The sequence below is a fragment of the Blastocystis hominis genome, assembly GCF_000151665.1.
Source record: "Blastocystis hominis, Singapore isolate B (sub-type 7) whole genome shotgun sequence assembly, scaffold_21".
NCBI classification, from domain to species: Eukaryota; class Bigyra; order Opalinata; family Blastocystidae; genus Blastocystis; species Blastocystis hominis.
This window is the reverse complement of record NW_013171829.1, coordinates 164,616-177,573: the sequence shown is the minus strand read 5'-3', so window position 1 is coordinate 177,573 and position 12,958 is coordinate 164,616. Positions and strand designations below refer to the sequence as shown.

At 40.9% G+C, this 12,958-nt stretch overlaps 6 protein-coding genes; 3 read left to right on the top strand and 3 right to left on the bottom strand.

Annotated features, from left to right (window-relative positions):
* Positions 1 to 247: 247 nt before the first annotated feature.
* On the bottom strand, positions 248 to 1,177 carry GSBLH_T00002901001 (uncharacterized protein; the record flags this gene model as incomplete). Its single annotated transcript, XM_013041529.1, has 1 exon — positions 248 to 1,177. The coding sequence occupies one exon, from the start codon at positions 1,175 to 1,177 to the stop codon at positions 248 to 250; it is 930 nt and encodes a 309-aa protein (XP_012896983.1).
* Positions 1,178 to 4,060: 2,883 nt separating this feature from the next.
* GSBLH_T00002900001 (uncharacterized protein) lies at positions 4,061 to 4,693 on the bottom strand (the record flags this gene model as incomplete). The annotated part of the gene is made up of 1 exon (XM_013041528.1): positions 4,061 to 4,693. The coding sequence occupies one exon, from the start codon at positions 4,691 to 4,693 to the stop codon at positions 4,061 to 4,063; it is 633 nt and encodes a 210-aa protein (XP_012896982.1).
* Positions 4,694 to 5,847: 1,154 nt separating this feature from the next.
* Positions 5,848 to 7,394, top strand: GSBLH_T00002899001 (uncharacterized protein). XM_013041527.1 has 5 exons: positions 5,848 to 5,907; positions 5,940 to 6,038; positions 6,068 to 6,178; positions 6,217 to 6,845; positions 6,880 to 7,394. Exons 1-5 carry the CDS (start codon positions 5,869 to 5,871, stop codon positions 7,001 to 7,003), a joined length of 1,002 nt encoding a protein of 333 aa, XP_012896981.1. The 5' UTR covers positions 5,848 to 5,868; the 3' UTR covers positions 7,004 to 7,394.
* Positions 7,395 to 8,653: 1,259 nt separating this feature from the next.
* GSBLH_T00002898001 (uncharacterized protein) lies at positions 8,654 to 9,544 on the top strand. XM_013041526.1 has 4 exons: positions 8,654 to 8,857; positions 8,892 to 9,269; positions 9,301 to 9,374; positions 9,406 to 9,544. The coding sequence occupies exons 1-4, from the start codon at positions 8,833 to 8,835 to the stop codon at positions 9,499 to 9,501; spliced, it is 573 nt and encodes a 190-aa protein (XP_012896980.1). The 5' UTR covers positions 8,654 to 8,832; the 3' UTR covers positions 9,502 to 9,544.
* A 349-nt stretch (positions 9,545 to 9,893) lies between these two features.
* Positions 9,894 to 11,264, top strand: GSBLH_T00006531001 (uncharacterized protein; the record flags this gene model as incomplete). Its single annotated transcript, XM_013041525.1, has 4 exons — positions 9,894 to 9,919; positions 9,950 to 9,996; positions 10,033 to 10,278; positions 10,309 to 11,264. The coding sequence occupies 4 exons, from the start codon at positions 9,894 to 9,896 to the stop codon at positions 11,262 to 11,264; spliced, it is 1,275 nt and encodes a 424-aa protein (XP_012896979.1).
* Positions 11,265 to 11,532: 268 nt separating this feature from the next.
* Positions 11,533 to 12,084, bottom strand: GSBLH_T00002897001 (uncharacterized protein; the record flags this gene model as incomplete). XM_013041524.1 has 3 exons in its annotated part: positions 11,533 to 11,726; positions 11,757 to 11,880; positions 11,911 to 12,084. The coding sequence occupies 3 exons, from the start codon at positions 12,082 to 12,084 to the stop codon at positions 11,542 to 11,544; spliced, it is 483 nt and encodes a 160-aa protein (XP_012896978.1). The 3' UTR covers positions 11,533 to 11,541.
* Between the last annotated feature and the right edge of the window lie 874 nt (positions 12,085 to 12,958).

Genomic DNA, 12,958 nt, shown 5'->3' with positions numbered 1-12,958 from the left:
TATTCGTTATGCTTGTAGTACTTGTAACGCTCGATCATTCGATTCTATAATGATGGTGTTAACAAATGGTATGTTGTGTAATGATTCAAGAGCAGAAATCAAATCGATTGTGAGTGGAATCGAAATGACCTATCTTGGAATAGGAATTGGCTTGTATTTGTGTGGATTTGAAGATTTGTTCCCCACGATGATTTGGAATTCAAATCCTGCTCGACTGTCCGAGACCTTGATGAACCTGACAACTCCATCAGTCAATACCAATACGAATGCAGTTCCAGAGAAGAAAATAGATGGAATGATTTGGAATGGAACATTTGACAAGACTTATGGAGAATTGACAAAGACAATCTGCAATATTCCCAGTATTTATGAAACAACATTGAGTAGTGTTCGATTCAATGATGAGACGGATGGAAAAGATGCAATGAAAAAGATTAATGATATTAACGACAGCAGATATGACTTGGGAGTGGATGGAGCGTTTGGTCACTATTCGATTTTGTTCATTATTCTTTATTTGTGTCGAGGAGAGAAAGATGAGAAAGGAAACGTGATTGATGAGTTTATCACAGAGGAAGTCTTGAGAAATGGAAAAGTTGTGGAGAGTGAAAGGTTCTCTCCCATATTGAAACTCGGAGACAGGAATATTAATGGAAAGCCCATAGGGAAAGGGTTTAACATCCGTTATGCATTTGATTACATATCTGCAATTAATGAGTTGATGAGCGGCAAATATCGAATGACGTTCATAACCTGTTCTCCTGGAGATGGAATCATGGCAAAAGAATGTGATAATAGTGTAGATCATTATGCAGATGCCTTTGTGAGCTGTGTCCACGAATTCAATAGGAGAGGAGGCGGTGTATTCTGGTTTTTGGAGAACTATCCATTTACATATGAAGCTGATTTGTACTTTAAGAAATTCTATGGATTTGAAGCAGTGGGAGACAAAGAAAAAACCATAAAAGGAGGTAAAGTGATGAAACGAGTAAAAAACGAAGCACCCGAAGCAGGCCATTTCATCACAATTGGAGGAGATGCATTGAACTATTCTAACTTGTCTCGTCTGGATTTTGGGATAGTAAGTATTTTTGAGGGAAGAACACTTTGTACACTGAGTGAATATCAATTCGAAGGAATTGGATTCCGTGTATTTGCCAGAGAAAGTGAAGGACATGCTTCGATTATGGTGAGGGAGAAGAATCAAGGAAGTGATGAAGGCAGGATGATAATTGATACAGCTGCATCGAAACTGTTTTTGGAGTTCACAGAAGATGGAACCGCGCGATGGATCAGCAATGCTGCAGTTTGGTTGTGTAACACAGAAGAGTTTGAAGAAGAACGATTCTTGGATCCTAGCCTCACTTCCGGAATCAAGATGGATGGAGTTATATTACCTGATAAGAAGCTGATGCAAAAACGAAAGGTAGCAAGCAAAAAACAGGTGAATTTCTGCTTGAGTATTGTGATGGATACAACAGGATCAATGGACCCGTATATCAATGCAACTAGAGATAACATTGTACAAATATTGAATCAGTTAAAGAAGATCGAGAAAGATTATCATCTTCCTGAAGGAGGAATTGTGGGTCAAGTAGTACAGTATAAAGATTTCGAAGACCATTTACATGGAGAGCAAGCAGAACGCATTACTAGTGATTTTGAATGGTTGAAACACAAACTTGATTCATTTAGAGCAAGTGGTGGAGGAGACACATGTGAGGATATCCAAGGAGGATTGATTCGAGCGTTAGAACAAATGAAACAACCACCTTATGATAATTACAATCATTTGATTCTTATCGTTGGAGATGCCCACAATCATGAAGATGGTAACAAGAAAAATGGTTGTTCTTACGACTATAATGAAACATATCATATGAGCTTTGAAAAAGTATGGACTCTGATTTATGATAGGATTCGTCGATTCAAAGGAATCCGAGTAATGTTTATGCCTGTTTCTAATGATTTACTAATTAGAACGGCTTTTTTCATGCAATCAGCTTTGGGTTCAGAAATTGTTGATAGTACAGCAGTTGCAACAGAGACAGATTTTATACGAGTGATTACAAATACTACAATCCAAGAGTATAAACGATTCGTTGGTATTTCTTAACAATGATATTGGTATTCTTGTTTGTTGTTTACATTAATTCTATGCATATTATTGTACAAACATGCGAAATCTTTTTTATAGTTTCCTAACGATTGATATTCACAGAATTGCTAAAAAAAGGTTAGAATGATGATGATGATACTTCCATGGGTGAATTTATATGTAGTGAATATATAAATTGATTAAGAAGTGAATTTGGAGAGAAATATCGATCTAAAGTTGTATATCAATCAATTCTGATAAATGAGTTCTTACACTACATACCACATACTCCATATAGAATTTATTAATTTGACAAGCATAGATTGTCGATTATTCGCTACCAATTTGTGTTTTTACCCTAATCAATTTTACTCTTATTGATTCACTATTAATCATTTCATTTAACGTAAATGATTGTACTGCTATTAAAGAATTTCAAATCCAATCATCAAAATAAGTCGAATATGTGGAATTGCAAAAATACATTTCTTTTTCTCTTTATTATTGTGTTCCGTTCATCAAAGATATCATATTTGTAAATAAAATGAATGATCAGAGAATTTCAACCTGCCCCAATAAATGTTATGGAAGTAGATACTATTTAATGACTAGTTTAGGTGTAGAAAGAAATAAAGAAGATTTAAGCATATGGAATAATTGTATTTGTAGTGAATTTCCAATTGTGAATAAAACCATAATTGAAAGGCAAGCCTTGTGTGAAATTGGTTCTCCTCACCTTGGATACACTTTGAAAGCGTCAGTAAAAGATGGGCTTCTTAATGGGAATGCGACCATTGAGGATCCAAATGGAACTATAGTAGCACGCTTGAATTATGAAAAAGGAATGGAAAATGATGTATGTACATTATACTACAAATGAGGAAAAGTAGATTTTCCGAAATAAGAATTGAGTAGTTATTTCAAGCTTCAATTCTCTATAAAGTGGTTACTATTGTGATCAATACATAAAGGGGATTGTCCCTCTTTTGACAAGAGTCTATTATTCCTCGATCAGAATGTCAATTGATAAACCATAATGATAACCTGAAGTTTTTGCATAACATGTTTCACCTCCTATCGCAATGTATCTATTATAGCTTATTCTATGCGATCATACATTTAGAACCGCAAAATATCAAAGAACACTGCTTGCTTTTTTGTATATGATCTTATGGGGAAATGATCACATTCATATATTCAGTTTTCTCTAACACCACTTTATAAAAAGCAATAAAATGTGGGAATGCTATTTGAATGGCAATAATAATGTGAGGAATATTGTTTTCACTAAAGAATAGCAGTAATAACGTCTCATTTGTTGTACGAACTACTTTTGTTTCATTCCTTTATGAGTAGATTTGAGAAAATGAATAGTATTAATTAAGGATGTTGTTGTTGCGTTGTGTACCAATAATAAATCAATGTGTAATATTATTAATCAACTAAATATGATGTTTTGAAGGCTAGGATATTTGATATTCCCTTTATTATGTCATATCATAATACTCATTACTGAATAAACATCATTCATTTTATGTTTATCACAAGAATGATAAATCTATTAGATATTCAATATATAAGAACTATCGATAAAGCAATTTAGGCTCATTCATCATTTTCCAGTTACGAACAAAGCAATCGAATAATGAATTTGAATAATGCTTGTTAGAGTAATTCGATATACATATATATGCGTGTAATCGATATTACTGAATGGCAAAAACATATAATGAACATTGAAATACTGCTGTATTGAATTAGTTTGTTCTGAGTTACTCTCCTTCTTCAATAGTAATTCTTTGATGATTCCACATCCCACATTCGATTTGGCATTGTTAATATTATACTATCTACTTTATTCCCTACCTCGAATTCTATTCTCTGCCTTCAATTTGCCTGCCAACTTCCCATATTCCCTCCCCTTTTGACACATTTATCACACACAAACATTTCAAACACTTTTCATTTTTCACTTGATACTCTGCTTCCTTTTGAAGATCGTACTCCCAGACTTGAATAATCATCCACATGACGACTCACAATCCCCATACTTGGAGTTCTTCGATGCGTACTCACAGTTTCTCCCCGCTGTTCTCGAGCTACAATGCTGGGAGTTCTAACATCCATCTTGGGAAACACATCTACATCGTTTTCCCCTCGAGTTAAGGACACCGACGAGAAGTTTCTCAAATGATGCCCAGTACTCATTTGAGAATTCGGAGGAATACTAGAGACATCGCTATAGTCATCGGATGATTCATTGCCTTCTCCTCCTGATTCTTCTTCTTCTTCTTCTTCTTCTTCTTCGATTATCGCATCATCCGAATTTAACTGAGCAACCGAAGGCTGGCGAATTCGCGAAAGAATCGGTCGGTTCTTTCGAGAAATCCCGATTTCTGCTGCAGCAAAATTCTGATGGCTATTCAGCAAGAAATCCAGCTTCGATTCTTCTCGATTCTTCTCTGCTTCGTAATTGTCGTAGTCTTCACTCAGCGTAGAAAGCAAGAAATAGCTGTTCTCTGGAAGAGGATTGAACGAATAGCCATGGATCAGATTGGCAGTCGAAAACTCTCCATCGGTTGTGGTCGATAGCATCAGATTGCTGATGTCTTCTTTCTGCACGAAGAACTCGCCGTCCACGTCGCATCCAGAAACATTTAACTACCAATCGAGCTGATTTCTTTCCATTCGGCGGCTTTGGGGTAAACGCCGTCCACAACAGCGAAAAAATCATCTCGAGGAAGCTCTATTATCAGTATTATAATGCACATATTCACTCTTCATCATCCCAAATAGCAAAGACTTGTCCACCTCATTACCAAATAGTACAATTCGAGATGATTCACTGTCGTAACACACATTGCGCAGATACAACACACTAAATCCCTTCCCACTATCCATTTCGTTTATATTGCTAAACTCCTCACTAAATATCATCAGTAATTCCTATTATTACGATGTTAACGAACTAGGTAAACCGCGAGGACTCCATCTATTATTATTATTATTGTTATAAATTGCATTACTCCATATATTTACCAAACAAAAATAATCGACGATTCTCTACTTCCCACTTTCTTATCATAAACACATTTTACACCAATATTTACAACCGATCCTCACGAAAATCATAAGTGCACAAAGAATAATCACTTTCTATATCAATTGGACCATCTTCACTTAGACCAACTTAATAACCTCTACCCATCACAATAGTCTTCTTTATTAGTGGCGTAGATAATATTCTAGAATCAAATTACTTCTTTCAAGACATACGAACGCAGGTAACCTTCCGCAGACAATAATATCGAAATCATTGCGGCTATCACTGTGCCTGTCACAAACAAAGTGTACCCTCTCACAAACACACTCATACACACAATCTTTGATTCTTTATTCATTCATTTCGATTCAATGGATGTATGACAAAGTGAATTTATAAATAGTACTATTCAATATTCTTCTAACTCCAAACTAACTCCATTTCCAATCCGATTTCGAATAATCTGTTCTATATCACTTCAAGTACTCATATTCAACATTTGGAGCATAAACACTTCCCGCCCATTTTAGATTCTCTTCATTTCCATACCACTAACACCATCTCTATCATCCACCATCATTCTATATTCAAATATACTCTTCTGCTTTCAAATCCCTTCATTTTCATTTGATTGGTAATACTGTGCATCAAATCCGCATTACTTACAAGCTTTTTTCTACACAAATACTTTTCATTCTTATATATTGTACAAAAAATCGAATAGAAGATGCAAGAACAAATGCAGGATATGTCTATTGAGGACCGAGTACGAGTTGTGGTTTTGCCACCAAAATCTAGACAAACGGGCCGTTACCTCTAGATAAACTAGAAGGAGCAGGAATCAATGCTAGTGATATAAAGAAGCTTCAGGAAGGAGGATATTACACAGTTGAATCAGTGAGGGATTGGAAATGGTTTGAATCTAGGTAGCAATGACCACGATGAAGAAATTAATAGAAGTGAAGGGAATTAGTGAAGCAAAAGCTATCAAGATTCAACAAGCTGCTACCAAGTTGGTTCCTATGGGTTTTACATCTGTATGTATATATTAATTCGAATATACTAATCGATTTAGGCGACAGAATATAGTAAAGTGCGAGAAGACATAATTCACATTTCTACAGGTTGTAAAGAATTGGATGCAATTCTTGGCGGAGGAATGGAAACAGGTTCGTTGACCGAACTGTATGGAGAGTTTCGAACAGGCAAAACGCAGCTCTGTCACACACTTTGTGTAATCTGTCAACTTCCTGTGGAACAAGGCGGAGGCGAAGGAAAGGCGCTCTATATCGATACAGAAGGCACATTCCGACCGGAACGACTTGCCCAAATCAGTCAACGTTTTGGTCTAGATCCAAACGATGTGATGGATAATGTGGCTTATGCCCGAGCATACAACAGTGAGCATCAAATGCAATTATTGATGCAAGCGGGAGCACTGATGTCGGAGAGTCGATTTGCTTTGGTGATAGTGGATTCAGCAACAGCCTTGTTTCGTACGGATTATACAGGCAGAGGCGAATTATCAACACGTCAACAAAACTTGGCTCAATTTCTTCGTGGTTTACAAAAACTGGCAGATGAATTTGGAGTAGCGGTGGTAGTAACAAATCAAGTGGTGGCGAATCCGGATACTGGAGTGTTCGCGAAGGATCCATTGAAGCCGATCGGAGGAAACATAATGGCTCATGCGAGTACAACGAGGTAAAGAAAGGAGTGAGTTTGAAATGATGTGTAGATTGCGATTGAAGAAAGGGCGTGGAACAACCCGAATTTGTAAAGTGGTGGATTCTCCCTGTTTACCTGAAGGAGAAGCTTCATTTGGAATCAGTGAACAAGGAGTGGTGGAGGCCACGGAATAAGATGATAAATGTACAGTATAACTTAGGTGTTTGATGATGTTGCGAATGGTCAGTAGCTTTATTCATATTTGTTTTTTCGAAATAAGCTTAGCGAGACAGTTTTCATCTCCATTATTGTGAGGAGATCTTGAGATGTGTCTTTCAAAATGATTATTACTTGATAAGACTTGTCGCTCTCTCTATTCAGTTCTCTCTCAACAAACACTCAAAAACATTTGGCGGGCGATTTTAAAGTACCAGGGCATTTTGAATGCAAACAATAAAGTGATTAGCACAACCGCTCCTGCACAGAAAGCCAGATCGATCATAATCTCATCCGAAACTTCCTCCTCCTCCTTCGATGTATCAATATTTAGCAGCTTCAGCAAATGTGATTCCGTCACAAAAACTACAGTTCATTCCTTCACGTTTCTTCGACCTAGCACGCCGAATATCAAACCCTCGCAGATCGTAGCGCCTCGCCTCGAAAACAAACTGATTCCCCCTTTCGGATTCGCAATTAAGAAGGGAGGACCTCGAAGGAAATCGTACATAATGCCCGAAACAATCATGATCAAGCTTATGCTGAGTGAGGCATTGTAGAACAAACACAAAATGGCAGATAGAGAGCGCGCGGTCTTTTCCTCCCAGAAAATCCAAGAGGAAATCGTTGTTGAATAAGTAGTTATAGCCGAATGCAATGACGATTACGGAGAAAAGGAGGATAAAATACAAGCCTAAATAACTGCTCTGTTGAAGTGTGATCTATGGAAAGGGAGTGAAGAGAAACTACATGAACGCCTGTACATTGCTTTATAAACTGAAGAATTCGCTCTTCTGAAAGAATACCCCCGTTTCCTTCTAACACCATGGAATCACTTTCGAAGGGGAGAATCTGCATAGAGAGCAAGTTTAAATTCATACTCTAGATATGCTGTGATACTCGGAGAGATAGACAAGCGAAGGAAAGGAATTCAGTTCAAACACATCCGCCAATTTGGGATTTGAATCCATTTCGATGACTGCAAAGATTAGTTTTGGTGAATCGATGTTTTCTGATTCCCAAGCTCTGTGTGCGTGCAAAAAAGCGTCATTCGACTTTCTATTATGTTATTCATTACTAGAACATTGTACGAGCATGTAGGACATAGAGAATCATTCGACACGTATGAGAAAAGTAACAAGGTGTCAAAGTCCCGAGTTCGATTTGAAATATATTCTTCAAACAGCTTGTCATCTAAGAGCGCTACTGAACTGCGTGTCAAAGTATGCATCTCCTGATAGTCACCCTACAGTTCTCAAACGCAGGTAAGCGATAGAGTACCTTCGCAACTGCTAATAAATATAGGAATACAAAACTAAGAAGAAAAGACATTTGTTTATTTGATTAACAATTACATCAAGATTTGTTTTCCCCGATGTGATCAGATATTTACAAGCAGTTCAGTACTTTTGTTTCGTGATCATCAGGCATCGAACACCCCTGCTCTTTCTATCCTATTCCACTACCCATGTACTAGTATATTCCTAATGAATATCAGCATCGTATTTCATCGTATTTTGTTTTGTTCAAGAAATGTATGATAACTATAAATGCCTGTACAACTGGGACTTCATAAAGAAATAACCGCGGGCATCGCCTTAGTCTCTCATCGACTTTAATCCAATTCGGATTAATCAGCCTACTTGATTTTTACATTTTCAAATGGTGAGATATAGGTAAGTATCATGAATGTGCCTTGGGATCATTTTGGTGTGGTGTTTGACAATTCTTGTCCATTGTTCATTTTGTTGTGTGCTCGTTGTGTTTTTCTGGCTGAAATGTGATTATCACTAACCTGTTCTATAGTATGACTCCTGCTGATACCAAGAAGAGTATTCCCCTGTAATTCTTGTTTCTTATGTGTAGGCTGCAAGGCCCGCGGTTCTTACTTGACTGTGCACTTCAAGAACGCTCACGAGGTGGGTGCTGCCATCAAGGACATGTCTCTGCTCAAGGCCGAGAAATACCTTAACGATGTGATTGCCCACAAGCAGGCTGTCGCCTTCACCCGCTTCAACGGCGGTGTTGGTCGTCACGCCCAGGCTCACTCCATCAAGGCTCCTGGAGATCAGTGCAGATGGCCCAAGGCTGCCTGCAAGTTCTTCCTGGTGCTTCTGAACAACCTGAAGGCCAACGGTGAGGCGAAGGGTCTGAACGTGGAGAACCTTCGTATCAGCCATGTGCAGGTGAACCAGGCTCCCGTGATGCGTCGTCGCACCTACCGCGCTCACGGACGTGTGTGCCGTAGGCAGTTGGTTTTGTTGGTAATGTGCAGCCTATCTCCGCCACCCTGCTCACATTGAGATGATGTGCACCGAGGAGGATTCTGCGGTGAAGAAGGCTTCTTCGGTAAGTGTGGAGGCGTAGTGTCATGGTGTAGAAGCCCACGCACAAGCGTCTCACTCGCAGACAGCTGGCGTACAGAAAGCTCGTTCACCAGAAACTGGCTGAGAAGAAGAAGGAGGAGCAGGCCTAAGTTTGTATTGTTACAGCAGTGAGATGGTTGGTTGATTGGTGATGGATTGTTTGTTGGAAATAGAATGCGTGGGAGGGGAATTTTGTGCATGGTAGTGTGACCGAGCAACGGCGGGCTGTTCGGGTTTATGGATCTTGTCCCGCTAAAGACGGGTTCATAAGATTAAATCGTTATTGGAGAGGAGAAAAAACAATGGTAATATGACACAAATCCGTTTTATCACCCCTTTCTTTTACTTTTATTGTGCTGAGAAGAACTTCTTTTTCTGGATCAGCATGAATATATCTCCTTTTATTATAGCACTCTGGGTATTTTGTTGTGTTGTGTTGTTGACACCTCCAATTTTGGATGACAGTGGTGATTTTAGTGCGCGTTCCTATACTTGCGGAGTGATGCGAGCAGAGAACGAACCAAAGAAGTAGGGTTTCTTGGAATTCTTTGAATGTAGGAGAACAGCCAAATCTAAAATTTCCAATTCCCTTCTTAACGCCGCAGGTTCCAGTTTTTACTTTTAATTTGCATCGACCGTAGATTCCCTGTTACAAACCGCAGCTACTTTTTTCAAGAGTAAACAAGATAGTGTCAAAACAGATAAACCTAGGTTTGCGACTGCTGAATCACCTTCAAAAGGGAAATCCAAGCAGAAAGGCAATTCGACCGAGACAAATCATTTTTCCCACCTTCCCTTTTATCCGAGTCCCTACGTTCCAAACCCGAACATCTCCATATCAAGCAGTCAGTATACATTAAAGGATTTCGGAACCCAACCCACCAACCGTAATTTCCAATAACTCTTTATTAATCTAGAATACGATTACGATGACATCATTTATCCCATCCCCTTCAACTCTCTCTACAACCACATCGACCTTCGATATGAGAACTTCGGGCAGCCAGACGCTCGATTTCCTTCCTTCGTCCGCCTTGGCGGCGTGACTGAAGACGCTTTCAGAAACTCCGACCATATTTACGTGACAGGAAGCTCGGCGAATCATCTCTACTCGAACATCAACACGATGTATTCGATCATTACGAGCGATATGAACTCGTCGATCGTGTTTGTGGATTACGGACTGGACAACGTCACGCTGAGCGAGTTAATCAGCGAAATGAAGGTGATGAAGACCATTCTGGACGCGCACCATTCCACAGCGCTGCTGTACTATCGCAAGTTCGACTTTGCGCACTTCCCTGCGTGGTTTGATTTGTCGGATCGACAGGTTCGAGGCGGATACTCGTGGAAAGTGATCTCTTATTTCGATGTGTTGATGGAAACGAAGCGGATCGTGTCGTGGTCCGATGGAGGGAATATTGTCTCCACGAATCTGAAGAATGAAATGTATCGTGTTCATATGTTCGGGTTGTACACGCCGTATTCGGGAGACAGTTTGCAGCAGTGGTTGCACGGGAAATCGCAGCGCTTTTTGGGAGCCAATAAGATGATTCGGAAGATTATGCTGGGGAAAGGGATGTGCACAGGCGGCTATTTGTGGATTAACTACAATAACGAGACGGTGATGAACAATGTGATCTTCCCGCTGGTTCAGTGCGCCTACACGCGCAGATGCATCTCTCCGATTGGAAGCACGCGGAAGAATCATCGGCAGGACCAGGCGATTTTGACGGCGTTGGTGCATAGTGCGAAGATTCCGCAGTGCTGCCAGGGATGGTATAAGACGTACACGATGTTCCATCAGGATTGCTTGCCCGATGCGTGTAGGAGTCGGAGAGAGAGGATGAAGGAGCGGCTGATGAAGAAGTGAGTGGTGAACGAGTGCGTGATTGTGTTGGGGTGTTTGTTAGAGAATCGAAAAGGGGAGAGAATGATTTGGGAGTGAAGGAAATGTCGGAGAATAAATATAAAAATAGAGAATAGAGAAAACACGCAAACGTAAGTTGTGTATCATTCACAATACTAATTCTCATCAAAATATGGGAATCTTAAAATATTCAGTTCCATCCGTTTTTCAATCCACTTTGTTTGAAAGCAAACACACACACTCATTCCATTTCTTCTCTAACAAACACTCCAACTCATATCTATTTCCCCTTTTCTTTCCGAATCGTCGGTAAAATCTCGCTCACTTTCCTCGTAAACAATCGCAACTCGCGCAGACTTCGAATATCGTACTCCACTTCATACGTATTCAGCGGCTCGCACGGATTCACTTCCGCTAAATGTTCTCCCACGCACTCCACGAAAAACGCCGCTTCCTCCTCCACTTCTACCCATCAATCGCTCCTCCAACCCCGACCAAACGTAAAACAAAACCGATGTTTTGTCCTCCGAATCACCTTCTCCGAGCTCAGCAATCGCAAATACGGCACATCCGAGTTATCCTCATGGAACAACTCCACCGTAAACAGCTTCCCCGCCACCTTCTCCTCATTCCTCCTCGCCATTCAAACCATCCGCGTCGACGTTGCGAGCCGCGTGAGCGGCACAACCCCCGTCGGCAGCTGCAGCACGACTTCGTTTCGCTCCTTCTCGGAGAGTCCGTCGATGCTGTGGAAGTAATAAAGACAGTTGCGCGAGATGGCGATGTAGCGACGCTTCCAGCCGTTCAGTTTGCCGCAGCGCATGCGGCAGAGCGAAACGAAGGAGGGGATGTCGATCGCGTAGGGGAACTGGGAGAAGCAGTCCACCGATGGCATGATTTGCTTCATCAACGCCAGGAATTGGGAGGCGAATGTGGGAGAAAACCGCGGGAAATCGATCTGCTCGTCGATTCGGCGGTAGACGGAGGGCGTAAAGTAGGCGATGCTGATGGGTTTGGTTAAGTGAATGGCTAACAAATCGTCTCTGGCTTCGACGAACTCCACACTGGTCAACGAAGACTATTCATTTCAATCCAAACGAATCCAAACCTCAAAGATGAGAACCATATTGATCACGTCCGCGCTGCTAAACACCAAAACTCGCTTGTCTGTTAGCATTAACAGGATCGACGTCCCTCCCTTCGTCGTGGCGTTGCTCAGCAGCAAACACGCCTCATCCCCGCGGGTCGACCCGCTAACAAACAATAACAGCCGGCCAATCGCGTCCACCTCGTTGTAATCCGTGATCTGCCCGTTTTCGCCGATCGTTCGAGGCGGACGAGCGCGCGAGAACATCATCACCTGCTTCGAATTCGATCGAACATCGCTACTTTCGGATCGATGAATTCGCGAAGCTTGAAAACCTTCTGCGTGCTGTTCTTCACGCCGTTTGTCGACTGGCTCAGCAAGTCCAGCACTCCCACAACCGGCTTTAACGCCAACCCGACGATTCCTTTCACCGGGCCCTACGATTGGGGAAACGTGGAAACCGTACGGTGACGTAGCCTCGCGCTCCCTTGGTGCGAACGTCGTTTATCGGCGTGGTCACGACGCCTTTGATCCCCGACCAGATCGAGGAACCCATCGCTTTGGTTCCCGATTTGACGCCTGTGGAATGAGTCAACCGTGGAAAAGTGGA

Excerpts from the sequence above, each read along its gene's own strand:
- GSBLH_T00002898001 (XM_013041526.1), top strand. The coding sequence starts at position 8,833 with ATGACTCCTGCTGATACCAAGAAGA. Across the intron at positions 8,858-8,891 it reads TCCTGCTGATACCAAGAAGA|GCTGCAAGGCCCGCGGTTCT; the intron begins GTATTCCCCTGT and ends TCTTATGTGTAG. Across the intron at positions 9,270-9,300 it reads CGCTCACGGACGTGTGTGCC|CCTATCTCCGCCACCCTGCT; the intron begins GTAGGCAGTTGG and ends GGTAATGTGCAG.
- GSBLH_T00002899001 (XM_013041527.1), top strand. The coding sequence starts at position 5,869 with ATGCAAGAACAAATGCAGGATATGTCTATTGAGGACCGA. Across the intron at positions 5,908-5,939 it reads ATATGTCTATTGAGGACCGA|ACAAACGGGCCGTTACCTCT; the intron begins GTACGAGTTGTG and ends ACCAAAATCTAG. Across the intron at positions 6,179-6,216 it reads TTCCTATGGGTTTTACATCT|GCGACAGAATATAGTAAAGT; the intron begins GTATGTATATAT and ends TAATCGATTTAG.